Source organism: Paramisgurnus dabryanus, chromosome 8 (assembly GCF_030506205.2).
Source record: "Paramisgurnus dabryanus chromosome 8, PD_genome_1.1, whole genome shotgun sequence".
Taxonomy (NCBI): Eukaryota; Metazoa; Chordata; class Actinopteri; order Cypriniformes; family Cobitidae; genus Paramisgurnus; species Paramisgurnus dabryanus.
Genome location: NC_133344.1, coordinates 7,029,776 through 7,045,065, shown reverse-complemented (window position 1 = coordinate 7,045,065; position 15,290 = coordinate 7,029,776). Strand labels below are relative to the sequence as shown.

Sequence of the window (15,290 nt, the reverse complement as noted above, 5' to 3'; positions counted from 1 at the left end):
TTGTGAAACAACCAATCGGAGCAGAGCTCAACATTATTATTCAAGACCCTTTAAATAAGGTAATAATAGACCATTTCATTGTGAGGGCAAATCCTAGGGTTGTAAATGAATGCATAAAACCATATCTGGATAATTATTGCACTTAATAAAGCCACATACCTTCTATATCAGAGAACAATTTAACATTATTTCAATACATTCTTTGGCAACCTTAATACCTCACAAATGTATTTGTAAGTAAATCCTCTTCTTCAGCTTCAAAAGCATCTCCATTCGTGCTCAAATTATCATACATAACAAAGTTTTGGATATTAAATGATGTCAGGATTTATAACTTTGGATAATGAATTCATTTAACAGCACCCAGTTTATCTTATGTAATAAATCACATGCATGAGTTTAGGGCGTTGAAACTGCACAACAGACTGAAGCGCTTCACAAAGAGAAGCAACTAAACCTGCAAGACTTCAGATGTGATGCATCTCATGCACGGACTGTTACACTGTATCCGCTCATGCATGAGCATCTTACTCGTTACATTGTGTCATCTCGTGTTTGTTTCTCACCGAGCATTGAGAAGATGAAATCCTTGGCCGTATGGATCTCCAACGCGCGCTGGTCGTCATACTCCCGCTGCTCGTGTTTGGTGAATTCGGCGATTAGTCGGTTGAGATCCTCGATTCTGGTACCGGACCTGAAGTCCAGCTCGGGTTGGCGCGGGACAGGTTTGGTGCTGTTTGGTGTGGCGGTGGGACTGCTGCCAGCTGATCCGGCCCGGCTGGAGAGCCCAGGCGCCGCCATGTTCGCGAGGAGACGATGGAACCGGAGCGCACGCGCTGTACGGGACACTGGGCGGTGGGGCTCAGGGATTTACCTCAGACGAAACACTCCCTGAAAACATAAAAGCAAAGCATGCCGCAAACATGCCAATGAATTAAATTACATATATAAACAAACCTGACAAATACACACATATAAACAAATAAAAACAAACGTTACGTAACATAATATAAACCATAACGGTATCCAAAATGTGAATTATAAGTAGGCTTAAATATTAAAGTAAATAAAAATAAACTTAGAAATACGTATAATAAGTCAAGTAACACGTTTTAAATGTAAAATATTTTAATATATTTTTAAAATAATATTTCCCCTATACCTGAACATTACATTATTAATATAATTAACAGTTATATTATAAACTTATTTATTATAAATTCAATCTAAAGTATAACTAGTAATAGCCTATGCATAAAGTATAATAATAAATATTCATTATAAAAATTTTATTTATGTTTTAAAAAATATATATTTATTTAAAAGGATCATATATTGTTATATGTTGTATATAATATGGATAACTGTAATATGTTACTGTAAATTTAGTCATGCTAGCAGGGTTGCATGAGGTTTTGTGGTTATAAACACTGGTTATATATTATTATTACCATGTTATGGATACAATGGAAGTCTATGAGATGCTGTGTCAGTCCTCCTCCAGCAGGGGCCGCTGTGGGCGGAGTTTTTATTCAGCGGGTCGTTGTGGGCGGGGTTCTCTGTGAACGAGGACCGCTGAGGGCGGAGTTCTCTCTTGTTCTCTTCCAACAGGAGCCGCTGTGGGCGGGGTCTGTGTCGGAAGCGGAAGCAGCAGACGCATGTGATCGTCACCGGGGTCGCAGTGATGATGGCGGTGAGGGGCGCAGTGTTCAGATGGCTATCTGAAGAGGTTATTATAACACAAAATCTAAAGAACAGGTAATAAAACATTGTGCGTTTACCGAGCACCTCAGATCAGTTTGTCCGGTCCACTGACATGAGGATTAACGGCTTTAATAAGCTCATGAAGTCATGTTTTGACATACAGGCTTTAGTTCATTTGAAGTCATATAATAAACATGGAGTATCGGAAGCTCCCTATGTGACAGCATTTAATGATATAAAGCTTTTTTTGTTTGTGTATGTAAACAGTGTGTCCCGGTTAAAGATGTGATAATAAAAATTGACTAGTTTTAAATAGTACTTTTAAAATGAAAAAATAAAATTGATGACGTATCCACAATCATGTTGATTCAGTTTCATCTTAATGGTTAAAATTCCTGATGAATATGACATTTTACTGTGTTTTTTTTTACATTTTACTAACATTTTTGTCTTTATATTCTCTCAAAGTAATTGTTTATTTAAAGAGTTCATCATAAATGAAAGGAAAGTTGTTTAATGCTCTCCATATAATCCATTACAAATCACTATGAGTGCATTATTTTATACTGTACTTATGGTTGTTGTTGCTCTCCATGTAGATTAACCCTACAGACCCAGCAGAGGTGTGGCTTTCGAAAGGTTGCAAAGAAGGCGGAGCCAAATAAAGGTCTGGCAGAAGTAGGGGAGCAGCATGAAGTTGTGCTCAAGAAGGCCGTGGACCCACTGCCAGACCCGCCAGCTCCACAAAGATCCAGCAGATCGTTCGGCAGGCTGGTTAAACCGTTTGTCTTTACAGTAGGGGTAGGTATACTTTCTAACACACAGTATTATCTGTATTTGTATGTGTTGTGTAATAAAGAGGATGCTTAAAGCATGTTTTCTTATTCTGCGAGCACTTATGTAAGAATGTTGTGTGATAATAACACCAGCTCAGTTTACAGGTTGTTCATTCGGTGGTGCGGCGATATGGCAGTATGAAAGTTTAAAATCTCGGGTACAGAGTTATTTTGACGAGGTCAAAGCGGATTGGCTGGAAAAGATACGGCCACAGAAGCAAGGAGACTTACGCAAACAGGTGTGTGTGAATGTATAAATGTCTTGATTCAGAATGAGCTTCATAAACACTCTGGGCCCTATCTTGCACCCAGCGCAATTGACTTTGTCAGTGTCGCATGTATCATTCGTATTTTGCGCCGGCGCACAGCGGGGTTTTTCCCTCCACAGATGCACGTCAGCAAACTAGGGAATGAACTCGCGCTCCCTGGGCGGTTCAGCGCAAAAAGGAGGCGTGTTGCGGCGCAAACCATCTCTTATGCTATTTTGCAGTTTCAAAAAACAATTGCGCTACTAACCAAAAAAAACTAGTCTAAAGTCAGTGGCGCGTTGCGCGTGGTTCATTATGCTATTTTAAGGGCGCATGCTGGACCATAATGTATAGCGTGCACAACGCGCATACACTTTGCTTATCTAATCTACACAGATGCAACAGTTATTTTTGCAAATCATAAATTGTTACACTTAAAAATATTAATACACGAGATAAGGGGAATCATAGTGGTGAGCATTGTGGTGATAGTTTTTATTTATTCTCAAGCAAATAACGATTAAAATATTTTCATAACTTTGTTGTGTGGCTGTATTACGTTTATTTTATGTAAATAATAGTTAAAATGTTTTCATAAGAAACCTTAATGTATATGAACTTGATTTGTAAGAGTACTTTGGGGTTGGACCTTGCTTGCGTTTCTTGGGTCCGATTTCAAAGCCCCCAAACCCTTTCAGCGGTGAGGGTGGACGCAGCGATGTCCTCTGCTGGCGTCAAGTCCTGAGGCAGATCCACCTCCCGTTACACGGCGTGCCCGATTTATGCTGGCAAGCGTGGGATTCCCCCGTACAAGGACGTCGGTCTCCTCGGCTGTGAACCGCTCCTGGCGTGCGCCTGGTAAATCCGTCATAATAATAGCAACCCGCCATGGAACTTGCGCCCTTGTGTTTAAAGGGAATGTTGGATAGCGTTCTGATTGGTCTATTTGACGTTACGCCCAAACCACACCTATGAATAATGAACCTACTTCAGACCAACCCCTTATTGATTTGCGCCCGGCGCAAGAGTTATTTCTCACGCCGGGAAAATAGCAACAGCGCCCAAGATCCGCCCACAAACTCACTTGCGCGTTGCGCTTCGCACTTGCGTTTCAGATCGTTAAAATAGAGCCCTCTGTATTTATAGTGTTTCATCAATCAAGTATTGTTATACTAGTACAGATATACAGCAATGTACAATGTAAATATAAATGTGAGTCAGTTGTGTATTGCACATGTTTAAAGGGTTCATGATGTTGTGGGACATCACAGGCTTTTTATGTGCCTGTTGGATCAGTCCTCAGATAATGATGATTTCCTTTGGCCCTTTTTTTTCATTGTTATTTAAACATGAGAGCAATGATGTCCTGCCCACAGATAGTCATGCAGTTATATGTATTATAGCATAAATGCTGTTGAAACGTCTTAACTGTTTTGCTGTGCTGATCAGTGCTAATGCACATGTGGTGTCTGCAGGTTAACCAGTGGTGGAACAGTTTAAGTGAAGGACAAAAAACCGTCACAGGTCAGTGTGTAATACACAAACATCTTAATATTCAAACATCTAGCTGGTGTACTCGATTAATTATATTCTCTCTGTCTCTCTCTCAGGTATCATTGCAGCGAATGCGTTGGTGTTTTGTTGTTGGAGGATTCCATCTCTGCAGCGTTCAATGCTCAAGTACTTCACATCAAACCCCGCCTCCAGTGAGTATTTATCCTTCTGTGTACCTTTCATAACATGTGGATTTTGATTGGGAATCTTCTTCGGATGCACCTAATTTTATTAAAAGGCCGAAAACATTTTAGGAAATAATGAGGACTTTGATTATGCGATCAAATAGCAACCAGCGGAGAGTGAGAGATGCCTAAATGCAGCAAAAATGTTGGCGAAAGCATTTTAAAGCATCTGAGAAAAACGCACAAAAAACATACAGCACTACATGTTAAATTTTATCATCTAAAATGAAGACATCCTGAACTGCATGAAGCCTATGAGAAAGACACAACAGTGAACCCAGGTATTTAACTTATCTGCTGAATGCACAAGCATGGAGGACGAGAGACTTTAGCTCTTCATCTCATGTTATAGAGCAGTGCGAAATAAAAACTTCCTAAAATTAGTTAAGTCCTACAGTGACAAACACGCGTATATTAAACGAGAAATAAAACGTTTATTAACAATAATATTTTTGTTAGACCGCTTGTCAATCTTGCCACTCTCTCTCTTTTCTTGTACTTGATCGTGCACGCAGGCACGCGTCCGCTGCTCTACATACAGTGCTATAAGAGTTGTTGCAAGTTTTTTAAGGCAGAGTAATAAACAGGTGAATTGCATTTTGCGCGGGGATAAAGGATCGGATTAATATCCGTTTAGCCAAGATCATTTATGTGGTCGAATGTAGATGATACAGTTTTAACAAGTCTATCTATAGCTATCTGATCAGAGAAGTGACCAAGTGTAAGGCCATATAATGACTGCTGGAATGTTACAAAAATTTATTGATAAATAAATATAGTAAAAAGGACAGTCTGAATGTAACTTGTGCAATAATGAGTTTTTAATTTTATTCAGAAATTTCCCTTCGGTGCATCCCTAGAATATAGGATTACCATATTTTCCGGACTATAAGTTGTTTAGGAGTATAAGTCGCATCAATCAAAAATGCGTCATGAAGATGAAAAAACATATATAAGTCACAATGGAATACACATCGCATTTATTTAGAAAGTTATTTCACAAAATTTAAGCAGAAGAACATACATTTAATCTGGAAAGGCAAGTTATTCAACTTAACAATAGCATACAGAACAGCAGGCTGAATAGGTGTCCATACATTAACGTAACATTATCAGTTATTTACACTATACACAATAGCATACAGAACATACCTGGAAGGCTGAACAGGCATAATGAACAAAACAAGCCAACAAGCATCAAGTTCGCAGGCATATAGCAGACTCTCGCGGCTTTAGTCAAAACTAATTCATACTGACTTAGAAGTCGCGCCTGATCATAAGTCGCGAAACCAGTCAAAATATGAAAAAAAAGGGCGACTTATAGTCCGGAAAATATGGCAGTTATTTTATAATGCATGCAAAGTAGCCTTTATGTTTAATTTAAATGGGATACAATCTGTGTCAGATTAAACACCTTTATCACATGGATAAAGGTCATTTTTATCATATCATTTTATCATTACTCAAAAAAAAGCACAAACAGTAAATAATAAATAAAAATATAAAACACAATAGACATTGTACAGTTTGTCAATAAAAGGTATGAGTTAGAATTACAATGTAATTAAAACAATAGGGGTGTAACGATGCTTGCTGTGCTTCTCATTCTCAATGATTTATGTTGAAATGCTGCTAAATCCAAATGCCAGAGGGCGCTCTTGTGCAGAAACTCAGAAGTGCAGTGCAGAAGTATTTATATCACTGTTCTTAAAATCTTTTCAGGTATTTTCATGATAATAAAGAATATTAATGTTTGACGAGTGTTGCTTTTTCAAATGCATGTTATAAACGACTCAAACTAACAGTGATTTCAGATTGATAAGGATTTTATCCTGATCAAAGAGCCATAATACATGAAGGAGCTGTGTATAATATTGGCTTTGCGATTCATAGGCGATACCGTACAGGTTTATTAGTGTGTATCGCGAATTATCGTTACACCCCTATAAAACAATAAAGAATAAATGTGACAGTAGTGTGAAATATAATTTATGTTTTTTTGTTTAATCTGTATTGTGATCTGGTTTCAGAGACGCTATGTTGGCCCATGCTGCTGTCCACATTCAGTCATTACTCTCTGTTTCACATGGCTGCAAACATGTACGTGTTGTGGAGTTTCTCATCGAGCATCATCAACATGATGGGCAAAGAACAGTTCATGGCTCTTTACCTGTCTGCAGGTGTGTCTGTGTGTGTTTAGGAAGTTTTCTGCTTCCTCTTCTGCTTGTAAATATTTGAGATATTAATTTGTGTCAATGTTTGTCACCAGGTGTGATTTCCACATTTGTCAGTTATTTGAGTAAAACAGCGACGGGTCGGTTGGGTCCATCACTGGGGGCGGTAAGTGCATTTCTAAATGATTTTTAAGCATTGCATAGTATAAATGTGATAGATAAATAAATATGTGTGTGATGTGTGTCAGTCAGGGGCCATCATGGCCGTCCTAGCAGCGGTTTGCACCAAAATGCCGGAAGCCAAACTGGCCATCATCTTCCTCCCTATGTACACCTTCACTGCTGGAATCGTGAGTTTGTATGTTTATGCGTAATAGAAAGTGTGTATATGCCTACAATAATAATTTTACATCCTAATCTTTTTTTTGCCAACAGGCTCTTAAGGCCATTGTTGCTTTGGACACAACGGGATTGATTCTGGGATGGCGTTTCTTTGATCACGCAGCTCATTTAGGCGGGGCTTTATTTGGCATGTGAGTTACACACACACGTTTTAACACTAATACAGGAACTGTGATGTGATGTTTCGACATCTGATTATTATTATTTTTTTCTTTCTTTCTTCAGATGGTATATAAATTATGGCCATGAGCTTATTTGGAAGAACAGAGAGCCATTGGTGAAGAAATGGCATGACTTTAGAACGAGAGGTCCGGGCACAGGTGGCAGCGGCTCGATTTAAAGCAGTGCATTATGGGTAGACGCACAGAAGAGGAAAGACACACACACGCTCACATATTGTATTGTTTTGATACTCTGCTGAGTGTGTATGAGAGACGTTGTTTGTCAGATCAAGATCCGCTTTCGGTTGTCACACTGAGTAACAGCAGTGTTACTGTGATGTCACTATGCTCCGCCCCCTAAGTTTAGATTTGAATCCAAGTATAGACAAACGTAATGAGGGGCGGAGCTTCAGCATCGTTTTACTGTGACAACCGAAACGGGCATCAACACCATGTACAGAAATCTTAATGTTGAAAATAGTCTGTAACTTTGTCATTTTGAACAATAAATGCTTATTTAAAATCTCTCTCTCTCTTAAATTCAGTGTTTATAAGTTTGTGAGTGTGTTGTAAGAGTTTTGTTTATTTTCAGGAGTTTCATCGGTTCAGAGACTTTGACCTCCTGTCAGATGTGAATGATTCACCAGGTTTCTCCATAACACACACGCATTATACACCGCACACATAGGAGAAAGTGTTTCGGTGTCGTTTTGTGGGAAAGGTCAAAGTTCAATAGCAGTTGTGGTGTCATATCAGATCATTAAACATTGTGTTTTTACTTCCTCATGTTTATATGAAGTCATTGTGACTCATTTCTTGTTTACCAGCTTTCTTTGAATCACACAAAGAAATGTCAAGGACAAGTCTCATCCCAAAATTAAACTGTATTTTATTTTGTGTTTTAACATTAATATGACACAAGTTTGTCATTATTTAGTAACCCATCATTTCACCAAGATAAGTGATTTGGAGGTTTAATACTTAAAAGTAGTCTGCAGAATATTTACAGTGTATCAATAAATATATTATTAATGATTTCATCTTATAGTTATGTTCAAAATTGTCATGCTATGATGCTTATGTTTGTGTCGTGTGAAACAGACAAATGACCCTGAATCCACAGATGATCAAAAACCAATGGAGATTCACCTAAAAAGAGGATCAAGGAGACCAGCTCACTATCTCTCCCTCTTTTTTCTGATCCTTTTTTAGGGTTAATGACCTAAAGCTAATATTAACACAGTGAATCCTGTGCCCCATCATTGCGTCCTATATATGGACAGAAATCCACTTTCACAGGCAACAATTCACATTAGAAGAAGATTCACATTAATTATCAGCTCACACATCCATCAGGTGCCAAACAGGTATGGGATATCATTTCTGTATAATCTACTTAATGATTATATGATAATAACAACACTAAAATGTTGCATTTGTTAACATAAATGCATTGGCTAATATAGTTGGAAAATATAGTTTTTCAGCCTTTACCTTTTTTAGCCTGTAAATGGTTGTTACTGACAGTGTAGTATGTAGTTCATGTTAGTTCATGGTTTTATTTTTATAATATATTAGTAAACGCTAAAAATATGAACTAAGATTAATAAATGTTGTAGAAGGATGTTAGTTCATGTTAGCTAATGAATTTACTAATGTAACAAATACAACCTTCTTGTTACCAATTTCTTATAGATAGAAACATTAAATATTTATCAGATTCCTTTTTACAAACTAAAGCATTTGATGACATCGAAACGTTAGCAAGTTTGTTTTTATGTTAAAATTATTTCAACATGAAGTGTATCTGTTATCTTTATTCTCAGAGATGTTTTGTCCAATTTGATTATCATATAATTCTGATTTGAGATCTTTAAGGAGAGATACACTTTCATTATAGAAACGCCAACATGAATCCTTCAGGGGTTTCTAAACTTTTTATTTCGTGACCCACTTAAATAGGTATAATCTATCCCGGGACCAAACATATTTTAAATGGAAATATGAGGAAGAACAAATCTTTTATAATTGAGTTGTTTTTGTTTTCCTCCCTGTCATTTTATTAATACAGTGTAATACCAAAATAGCTTATCATATCAGAATTAATGTCATTAGTTGGACTAAACTGTTTATTGTGTCATTCACCTACAGATAATCGACTGAAAAAAATTTCAAGGTGACAAATGTACAAAAAACTCGATTAGAAAGGATGGGAATCCTGATCTTGCGTCACACATCGGAAATGTTGTCACCACTTTGGAATATTAAATAAATCGCTCTTTTTTTTAAAATCAGCTTTATCGGTTGTTGTAAATAATTTGAGTTTGACTAAACTTTTTCTATATCTACACCCATGAAGGGTTTTCAGCCTGATGTTATTGGAGAACTTTCCTATGATTGTTTAGAAAACCATTTGGGCAAAAACCTTAAATTTAATTTCTTTGAAAAAGCATTCATTACCAATATATTAAACCATCTGTTTATATCTTCCTAAACCCCTGATGATAGACTCCAGACATCAGAAAAATATCAGATTTATGAGTTTTTTTATTTAAGATAAGGTAAACCTTCACAAAGGGGCACTAAATCACGTTCCCGCTAATTTTCCTTCATTTCTCCATGCTGGTGGACTGATCTTTCTAGTGCAATCTGCTCAGCCACATATCTTGCAACATTCAAAAACAATTAAAAACCCAATTGTTTAGCTTTGGCAAACAAGCATATGTAATAGAGGTGACAAAAAAGGACACACGTTTTGGGAGACGACAAACTTTGTAGGATTTATGTGAATTAAAATGCACAAACCAGAAGCAATAATACCTAACAAATGGAGAAGGGACGGCTCTTCAAAGAACAGATTATACATATTTTAATATTTTTATGCATATTTATTTTAATATTTGTATGCGTTTTTATTTTAATTAAAACAAGGAAACATTATGGATGTGACATTTCTTAATTATGGATGTGACCATTTTGAAATTTACACTTACTTAACTCATTCCCCGCTAGCCATTATTTTAAAAGTTGTCCCTTTTCACAAAAGTTTCACAAAATGCCTCCCAGGAAAATTGTCTCCTAAAAATATATAAACATACAAATATATCAAATGAAACAACAGACCCTCTGCTTTCAAACAAACAAAACAGGAAAAAAGGTTTCATCTTATCTATATTTTTTCTTTGCTTATTAACTCTGAAATATGGGTATTTTTCTTTAAAAATATATTTTTTTAGCCAAAAGCTGAAATAATTGCATTTTTCTGAAGGAATTTTGTTAGAGATCAGATTTAGAATGATTATCAAAACATACATAGAGTTTAAAATTATTGATATCTAGTGAATATGTAAAAAATTCATCAGGAACACTTTTTTATGCAAATGTTTTCTCCTAATTGCACGAGATAACTTGTCAATGGCGGGAAAAGAGACATCTATCTGAAATAATGCAAAAATGCTTACACAAATTTAACAGAGACTTTGCAAGGGTATTTAAGCCATCAAATATTTAATATCTGAGATTTCAGTATGGTTAACCTTAGGTAAAAACTTTATATTATAACAAAGAACCTGAGAAACAGTTTAGTTTAGTTTATTGGTTTATAATAACGTGGACAGTCTCCTTTCATAAAAGGAGCAGCTTTAGCCTCTACGGCCAATTTCCAGCTGTAGTCCCCGGCCAGTTGTTAATAGGCCTTCCCTTAAATAAATACATTAAAATTATATTAGACAAGGAGTTAGCAACCTGTAATCTGGTCCATAGCTGTAGTTTGTCAGCAGCCAGATGTTTTGTCTTGGCATGCACATAGATTACAGTGTCATCCGCATACATTATTGTATTGATATCAGGGCAGACTGATGGCAAATCATTGATATATAGGCTAAACAAAAGCGGGCCAAGTATTGATCCTTGTGGCACCCCTGTGCATAAATTAAGAGCTAATGAGCGATAGGTGTTCATAGAGACATATTGAGTTCTACCAGTTAAGTATAACTCAAACCATTTGACAGCAGAAGAAAATAAATTAAAAGTAAAAAGTTTGGCAAACAGACAAACCTTTAGTGCATTGTATATAGTTTCTGACTGAAATATTTATCTGCTGTTTTTGTGAATGATTCAGTAAATATCATTTTCCTCACAGGTTGGATTTTGTGTCATAATGGCGTCTATGGTGGTTCAGGTGATGGGTTTGTTACTGGGTGTCGTCGGCTGGTGTTTGGAGTCCAGCAGCACAAACTCAGCTCTGTGGAAAACGAGCAGTAATGCAGATGCTGTGATTACCAGCAGTTCGAATTTTGAAGGACTTTGGCTCACGTGTGCATCAAACTCGATGGGAGCCATTCAGTGTCAGAGATTCAAAACTGTGCTGGGCCTTGCAGGTGAGACACACACCCAGTTCATCTTCCCATAATCTAATATTAACTTTCTTATTCATAAAGTTTTATAAATCTCCCACTGCTAAGGACTACATAAAACAACAGTCTGTCTGCATTTTATGACCCACGACAGGAGGAGAGCAGGTGTGACTTACACTCATAGAGCAAGCATGTGGGTGTTAGTCATACAGTATTACCTCAGAAACAATACAAAATGAAGCTATAGTGCCATAAAAACTCATAAAGCTCCACAGAGTTCAAACACACTGAATGAACAGTTTCGGTAGATCCATTTTAGATATACCCAGACTTATTCCAGTTTAATGGTAAAACTACCATACACCAGAACTCAAAGAAGACTTTGAGCATCTGTATATAGCAAATATCACATTGTGTTGTGATCTTCTGACATTTAAAGCATCATTATGGCAAGTTTTGCACCCAAAAAAAGTTAAAATCCAGTTTATTTGGATGTTCTCAGTTTAGCAGAGAGTCTGTTCAGTTTTTAGGGTCAAGGACAAACTTATCTTTTATAAATCGCACGATGCTTCCTTTGTCAAGACATTGTGTTTCAGTGCTGTATAGGAAGGACGAAGGTTTATGGTTTTATTACTCTGACTAAAGTTCTGAGCATAAAACAAACAGACTGACACAGATCTCACACACTGGTCTTTGTATTGTCTCTCGTCAACTTACAGACTTCGGTGGAAGTGTTTTTTTAAATTCGTTGGATTTGTAAATCATGTCTACTGCAACTGAGATAGTGGGGGTTTTTATGTGTATTGCGGGTTGGCTGCTCACGGGCATGTCATTGGCGAATGATTTTTGGCGCGTGTCGTCGTTCGCGGGCAGCGTGATCACATCTGTACGGCTATACCAGAATCTGTGGCAGTCGTGTGCTGAAGACAGCACCGGGATCTCCAATTGCAGGAGCTTTCAGTCTTTACTCGCACTGGATGGTAACACATACACCATACATAAACACATTGAAAAAAAATAGATATATATTAAGAAAAGTGTTGTAAAAATAATTTCAGAATGCAAAACAAACGAATGGTCTTTTATGATGTTTTTTTAGGAAATATGATGTCTTATTTTTATTTTATTTTGATACAGTCAAAATGGTTCCAAGCTGTTACTGGCGCAGTACCCTTTAAAAAGATCCTAATACTGTATGTATCATTTAGGTAGGCCTACAGACATGTATACATTTGGTACTAATATGTGTCTTTGCGGTACTAAAGTATACAGTTTTTGGTACAAATATGTACCTTCGACTTACTAATGTATACAGTTTTTGGTATTAATATGTATCTTTGTGGTACTATTATGAACTTTTTGAAAGGGTACCACCCCAGTGACAACTGTAGGGACCACTTTTTGACCATTTTCTGCGGTATATTTCGATATGAAATCTGAATTTACCCAGTAATAATATGACACCTTGATATACATCAGACTACTGTATCATTACCATTTTTATACCAAATGTCACATTTACATGTATACTATAACATATATCCAATAACAAACTGTTATTACACCAAACTAGCGCCTAAAAAGCTATGTTTATGTCCAAAACCCAAATGTAGCAAATAAAATACTGATGGTTATATTTTGTGTTACATTACATTATGTTTGTTTTATTGTATATTATATATATTATATGTTTATTTTCCGTTGTGTGTGTGTTTTAGGATATATTCAGGCGTGTCGTGCTCTGATGATAATTGCTTTAGTCCTGGGTTTGCTATCCATCATTCTTTCTTTATTGGGACTGAAGTGCACTAAACTGGGCAGTACGTCCGAGTACACTAAAGGCAAATTGGCTCTTTGTGCAGGAGTGATGTTCATCCTCTCCGGTCAGTGTGATGTCACAAACTTACATCCATTCATTTCCTCTGTATCACATGTTTCTCTATACATCACTTCATTTCAGTTTCAGTCGTTTACATTAATGCAAAGCGTTACATTCTTGTCTCAGTTAATGAGTTTGTGTGATGTTATGTGCGTTCAGCACAATGACATGTATGTGTTTGCTCTGTCTGTCAGGTGTGTGTGTTCTTGTGGCTGTATCGTGGTACGCTGCTCGAGTCGTTCAGGAATTTAATAATCCTTTTTATGGAGGAACAAGGTGACAATATAACAGATTTAACATTTACACAAGCAAATACTGTACACACACGTTTATATAATATAATATAATACACTTGTCAAAGTATCACCACTGTATCTCAGAATTTTTTTTTTACAAAAGCTGTCTCTGGGGTACCTAAGGGTTCCTAGATGGTACAGATTAGTTGTTAAAGGGTAGGCTACTGTCCTAATGACAGCTTTTGTACTTCTTATCTGACAGTGTTTTCACATTATAAAGATGTGAATGAAGACTGAATATTGATTACTATACTCATCTGGACACAATGTCTTTCTCTTTCTCTCTGTGTAGATTTGAATTGGGCAGTGGTTTATATATGGGCTGGGCTGCAGCAACACTGGTCATACTGGGTGGTGGATTACTCTGTACGTCCTGTAAGACAAATCCAGCACCAGCACAAACACAGTGAGTCTCACTTTAATAGAAACAGAGATATGGTACACATCTGTAAACATAATTCATGTTTTATTCACACATTTTAATCTCGTTCTCTCTGTTATCTCAGGGGTTACAGTTATAACTACACTTCACAGCCACAGAAGATCTACAGAACAGATGCTTCATCGGATAAAAGCAGTTCAAAAGCTTATGTCTAACTGTGTCCTTTATTGTTTTTCATACTTTTTTGTTATTAAGGGCCAAGCACTAAAGGCCTGTGTATGTTAGGTTTATTATTTTGTGTTATGAAAGGGGTTTTTATATAGGGACTCGATGTGTTTCACCATTTACAGGTGCTGAAGATTTGAGGGCAAAGACTGATTTCATGTATTAAAATTTACGTCATTTTGAATTGACTTCACAGAAATAACCATTTAGATACTGGGTAACCCCCGGATAAGCTTAAAGGATGTATATCAGCACTATATATCACTGACACAATGAACAAGAATACTAGTAATGTTGTTGACAGCATCACCTGCTGGTCAAAAGGGAATAAGTTAACAGTAAAGTTTTACTTCAATTTTATGTTTCTGTGAGTTTCTGTACTCAGCATTTGTGCCATTGGTGTGCTTGGTCTTGTAAACTGTATTTTTATTATTTGCATCTTAATGCTCCTCACACCAGAGCATGTAAAGTTTGTATGAATTGTCTTAATATGTTATATAAATGTTACATTGACACTCGTGGTTTTTGAAAAGCTCTTTTATTTGTGGAAATAAACTCAAGTCACTAACACATGCTGTCTAATAGTGCCATTTATATGAATCTTAAAGGAGGCAATTCACAAGACTTTTTAAAGATATCAAATAAATCTTTGGTGTCCCCAGAGTGCGTATGTGAAGTTCTAGCTCAAAATATCATATAGATAATTTATTATAACATGTTAAAATTGCCACTTTGTAGGTGTGAGCAAAAATGTGCATTTTTTTGTGTGTTCTTTTAAATGCAAATGAATTTCTATCTGCACTAAATGGCAATGCCGTGGTTGGATATAGTGTAGATTAAGGAACGGTATTATCCCCTTCTGACATCACAAGGGGGAAACAAATTCTAA

The 15,290-nt window shown here is 36.6% G+C and overlaps 3 protein-coding genes across 3 annotated transcripts in view; 2 read left to right on the top strand and 1 right to left on the bottom strand.

The window, feature by feature from the left end:
• LOC135770677 (nucleotidyltransferase MB21D2) overlaps positions 1 to 1,149 on the bottom strand; it is a 6,415-nt gene extending 5,266 nt beyond the window's left edge. Inside the window, exon 1 of the mRNA XM_065280373.2 lies at positions 567 to 1,149. Coding sequence (XP_065136445.1) covers positions 567 to 801 — 235 coding nt within the window. The 5' untranslated portion in view covers positions 802 to 1,149. The remainder of the gene's footprint in view (positions 1 to 566) is intronic.
• A 399-nt stretch (positions 1,150 to 1,548) lies between these two features.
• On the top strand, positions 1,549 to 7,789 carry parlb (presenilin associated, rhomboid-like b). The gene is made up of 10 exons (XM_065280375.2): positions 1,549 to 1,758; positions 2,304 to 2,505; positions 2,639 to 2,779; positions 4,264 to 4,312; positions 4,399 to 4,494; positions 6,558 to 6,707; positions 6,797 to 6,867; positions 6,950 to 7,051; positions 7,137 to 7,234; positions 7,329 to 7,789. The coding sequence occupies exons 1-10, from the start codon at positions 1,685 to 1,687 to the stop codon at positions 7,441 to 7,443; spliced, it is 1,098 nt and encodes a 365-aa protein (XP_065136447.1). The 5' UTR covers positions 1,549 to 1,684; the 3' UTR covers positions 7,444 to 7,789.
• Positions 7,790 to 8,489: 700 nt separating this feature from the next.
• Positions 8,490 to 14,971, top strand: cldn15lb (claudin 15-like b). The gene is made up of 6 exons (XM_065280386.2): positions 8,490 to 8,631; positions 11,406 to 11,643; positions 13,338 to 13,502; positions 13,693 to 13,774; positions 14,087 to 14,200; positions 14,301 to 14,971. The coding sequence occupies exons 2-6, from the start codon at positions 11,424 to 11,426 to the stop codon at positions 14,389 to 14,391; spliced, it is 672 nt and encodes a 223-aa protein (XP_065136458.1). The 5' UTR covers positions 8,490 to 8,631; positions 11,406 to 11,423; the 3' UTR covers positions 14,392 to 14,971.
• The last annotated feature ends 319 nt before the right edge of the window (positions 14,972 to 15,290 follow it).